The following is a 4,870-nucleotide window of genomic DNA, read 5'->3' on the forward strand; positions in this document are numbered from 1 at the left end:
AGGAGAGCAACAGGTAATACCATCATATAGATTGTTTTAGAGTAAAATTAAAAATGAATATTCTAATTTCTGTCATCTACCATTAAGCTATAAACTACTATTTTCCTGGTACAGCCTTCTTTAGAGATGTCTGTCTGTCTGAAATATGGCTTTGGCAATGCTGATGGTACTTTTCATCATGATGTGTCACTAGTATTGTTCCATAGTGCTAATCTCTTCCCCATCTCTTCTCTCTTCATCTTGGACCAGCTGAGAATCAGAGCATCCCAATGAAGAACCATACGAGGGTGACAGTTTTCATCCTGGCAGGTTTGACTGATGACCCACAGTGGAAAGTTGTGTTATTCATCTTCCTGCTTCTTACCTACATGCTCAGCATCACAGGCAATCTGACCATCATAACCCTCACCCTGGTAGATACTCACCTGAAGACCCCCATGTACTTTTTCCTTCGGAATTTTTCCTTCTTAGAGATTTCCTACACTACTACATGTATTCCCAAATTGCTTGTTACTATGGCAACAGGGGATAAAACCATTTCTTACAACAGCTGTGCTGCTCAGTTGTTTTTTGCTTTCCTGCTTGGATCATCAGAATTTTACTTGCTGGCAGCCATGTCCTATGACCGATATGTAGCCATCTGCAAGCCCCTGCACTACATGACCATCATGAACAATAAAGTCTGTGTGCAGCTGGTCCTCAGTTGTTGGCTTGCTGGATTTTTAATCATCTTTCCTCCGCTCCTGTTAGGTTTGGATCTTGACTTCTGTGCCTCCAACATTATTGATCATTTCTACTGTGACACCACTCCTCTCCTGCAGCTTTCCTGCACAGACACACAGCTCCTGGAGATGATGGCATTTGTCTCAGCCTTGGTGACACTCTTACTCACGTTGGTCATGGTGATAATATCCTACACCTACATTGCCCTGACAATTCTAAAAATCCCTTCAGCCAGTCAGAGGAAGAAGGCTTTCTCTACATGTTCTTCTCACATGATCGTGATATCCCTCTCATACGGCAGCTGCATCTTCATGTATGTTAAACCGTCAGTCAAGCAGAGAGTGTCTATTTCCAAGGGAATTTCTGTGCTCAATACCTCAGTGGCTCCACTTCTGAATCCTTTTATCTACACCTTGAGGAATCAGCAAGTGAAAAAGGCATTCACTAACATGATACAACGGATTGCATCGCTCTCTAAGAAATGACTGTTCTGTTTAATTATATGAAGGAAATAAAGAAAGGAGATTTAAATAACACCAATTGTTCCTAAAATAATTCTGGTTCAATTTCTTCTCTTTGTTACTCATTTTCACATCTCCAAGAAAAAATTTGCTCTATAGAACGTGTGTGTGTGTGTGTGTGTGTGTGTGTGTGTGTGTGTGTGTGTGTGTGTAGCATGAAATTATTCAAACATGACTTCACACTTGTTAGGCCAGTACACTACTACTGAGTTATTATTTCAGTTTATATAAGCTAATACTTTTTAAAGATGCCTAGTGCTTAAAAAAAAAAACCTCATCTTTTTGGTTTCACAGTGATAACTGAGAGATTTTGAGTTTATTTTTTCAATGTTCCTTTTGTGTTCTAAAAAAATTGAATTGTGAATTAGAGATTTGCTTAATAGTAGAGGTATTCCCCCACACAAAGGGAATTGTTTTATCCCTAATTCCAACAACCACAAAAGACACAATTAGTTTTTAAATTCTAGTTAGCCAAGACTATAAACTATTGTTTCACTTTATGTTATATTTGATACATCATTTGATGCAAGGTTATAATACTACTCTGCATTTGTGATAACTTACAAAGAAATTAAAATTATCCCTTAACATGAATTGTACTTATTTCTTTTTTACTTTTCACGTGTGTTTTATTTGAAGAAACTAAATGCCAGCAATGTGACTTAGCAGGAAAGGCCTTTATTGCCAGTTCTTACTATTGGGGTTTGATCCCTGGACCTACAAGAGAGAAGGACAAAATGGCTTCCACAAGTTTTTCTTCAATCTCTATCAGAGCTGCTGTTGTCTCCCACTTGCACATAGACACATGGTTGAGACAAAAATCTTTAAACAGTAATATTTTTAATTAAAAGAAAATATCACAGTTTATCCATTACTGTGATTTTTCCATCTATGAATATATACTTTCATCTTTGTATACATATATTTATCTTTAAATATTATATATTTATAATTATAGTTGTAAACATTTTATGGAAAATATTAATTTTTAAGACTAAAGTTATAGTTATTATTTATAAGTAGTTCTAGTCATATCTAAAAGAAAATGTGTTAGGCTTTCTGGTTAATTTTGAAAATTCATAGTATAATAGGTAATTAATAACTTAAAATTTTAATTACCTTGTAATGTTTGAGCAAATGAGAGATAATTTGTGATTAGAATCTTTACCTCTTCTGAATTGTGTACAAATGTCTGGAAGCTATTTTGCACAAGACTCAAACTGTTACATTAGCTGAGTTAATGAGAGATGATTTGTGAATAATTACTAAATTAAAAATGTCACATACTATGGTGCCTCACATTTGACCATGTCCCCTGGAGGGGGAGACCTGGTGGCACTCAGAGGAAGGACAGCAGGTTACCAAGAAGAGACTTGATACCCTATGAGCACATACAGGGGGAGGTAATCCCCCTCAGTCACAGTCATAGGGGAGGGGAATAATGGAAAAATGGGGGGGGGGAGGAATGGGAGGATACAAGGGATGGGATAAACATTGAGATGTAACAAGAATAAATTAATAAAAAAAATAAAATATAATGTCAGGGGGCTGTGATCAGGCTCTAAAGTTATTAAGTAAATTGATTAATGATATATTTATTTATTATTTTTAAACTTCCTTACCTAATATGTCTTTCAGACATAAGTGTGCGATGCACATAAGCAGATTAACAAGGCAGGAAACACATGTGTGTAGATATGCCTTCACCTAGTGAAATAAAAATAGTTTACGAACTCAGCTCTTCTCTTGAAAGGACTTTTTATCTTTAGATCACAACCAATTGGATATTCCAATGATATTTTTATATTGCTATTAGAATTTCAAAAAGTAAGGATAGCAGACAGTAATATTTTTCATTTATGTACCCTAAATCCATGTTATTTTCCTATGCTGTTCTTTTCACATTTAAGTTTTTGGTTATTTTTTTTGTAGCTCTATTTTTTATTGAAAATAGATTTTTAATATAATATATCTTGTTATGATTTTTTCTCCTTCAACTGGTCTCAGACATTATCTGTCTGTCCTCCTATCTGAATCCAGATACTTTGTTTCTTTTTAGAAAACAAATGACCACATAAGGAACAATAATGAAATAAAACAACAACAAAAAATCAGAGTAAGACGAAACAAAGAGTCTCCTTTGGTTTTGAGCAGAATACCTTCCAGGACTATGAACACAAGCCAGTAAGGTGAAGACTCTACAGATACCAGCTTCACCTCTCAGTGATGTGTGTAGATGGTTTCTTCAGCAATAGAGCCTTTCAATCAGTGGTGGAGAGCAGTCAACATCCCTGGAAATAGTATAAATTTGTGGGGACCCTTTGGCCAACAACTCGATGAGATGTAATCCATTTCCAGGACTGAAAACTTCATTTGGTGACAAGAGATGGACAGTTGGGGCTTCATATTTCCCATTTTCGGTGATATATTTCATATTGTCTTCCTATAATTTATGAAGCTTTTACTGTATTGGGATCCCATACAGCCTCTCAAGTGGTCCTTAGCATTAGCTACGCTTCTCATTGTTTTCTCTTTCTATCCCCTCTATTCTCCACTCCCCGTTTGCTTTTCCTGTTCCACTTCTCCACTATTTTCATCCATAAGTATTTATTTTATTTCTCCTTCTTAGGGAGAGCCATACCTCCCCCTTTCTCTCCAGTGGTTACACAGATTGTGGCTTGCTTATTGAAAGGAAAAAGGAGACATAATGACAGATGCCAAGGAAAGCCAAAGAATCATTAGGTCTTACATATATGCCTCAAAATTTGAAAATCTAAGTGAGATCAACAATTTTCTTGATAGATACAACTTATAAAAGTTGAATCAAGATCAGGTAAACAAATTAAATAGTCCTATTTCTCTTAAGGAAATATAATCAGTCATCAAAATACTTGGAAAAAAAAGCCCAGGACCAGATGGATTCAAACTCTACCAGACCTTCAAAGAAGAGCTAATATCAATTCTCTTCAAACAATTGGACAAAATAGAAACTGAAGTAACATTGCCAAACTCATTCTACGAGGCCACAGTCACCATGATACCTAAACCATACAAAGTCCCAAAATGAAAGATAATTTCAGTTATGAATATTGATGCAAAAATACTCGATAGAACACTTGAAAATTTAATCCAAGAACACATAAAAATGTCATTCATGGAGCTGGAAAGGTGGCTCAGTGTTTAAGAGCACCGTCTGTTCTTCCAGAGGTCCTGAGTTCAATTCCCTGCAACCACATGGTGCCTCACAACTATCTGCAATGTGATCTGGTGCCCTCTTCTGGCCTGCAGGTGTACATGCAGACAGAGCATTTATATACATTAAATAAAGAAATAAATAAATCTTTTAAAATGTCATTCATGATTCTGGCTATTACAAATAATGCTGATATGAACATAGTTGAGAAAATGTCCTTGTTGTATGGTGGAGCAATTTTGGGCATATGCCCAAAGTGGTATAGTTTGTTCTTGAGATAGCACTATTCCCAATTTTCTGAAAAAGTAGCAGATTGATTTCCAAAGTAGCTGTACAGATTTGTACACCTACCAGCAATGGAGGAGCATTCCCCTGTCCAGACCTAGCCAATGGACAACTCATTCTCCATGGTTGTGGGGAGAGTGAGGACTGC

General features: G+C 36.2%; 1 protein-coding gene across 1 annotated transcript; it reads left to right on the top strand.

Moving 5' to 3' along the window:
• The first annotated feature begins 269 nt into the window (after window positions 1-269).
• LOC127210680 (olfactory receptor 6C74-like) lies at window positions 270-1,208 on the top strand. Its single transcript, XM_051170407.1, has one exon. The coding sequence runs from the start codon at window positions 270-272 to the stop codon at window positions 1,206-1,208; it is 939 nt and encodes a 312-aa protein (XP_051026364.1).
• Window positions 1,209-4,870: the final 3,662 nt, after the last annotated feature.

This window comes from Acomys russatus, chromosome 28 (assembly GCF_903995435.1).
Source record: "Acomys russatus chromosome 28, mAcoRus1.1, whole genome shotgun sequence".
Taxonomy (NCBI): domain Eukaryota; kingdom Metazoa; phylum Chordata; class Mammalia; order Rodentia; family Muridae; genus Acomys; species Acomys russatus.

What these genes read in the sequence shown, in the direction of transcription:
- LOC127210680 (XM_051170407.1), top strand. Translation starts at nt 270, where the DNA reads ATGAAGAACCATACGAGGGTGACAGTTTTCATCCTGGCAGGTTTGACT.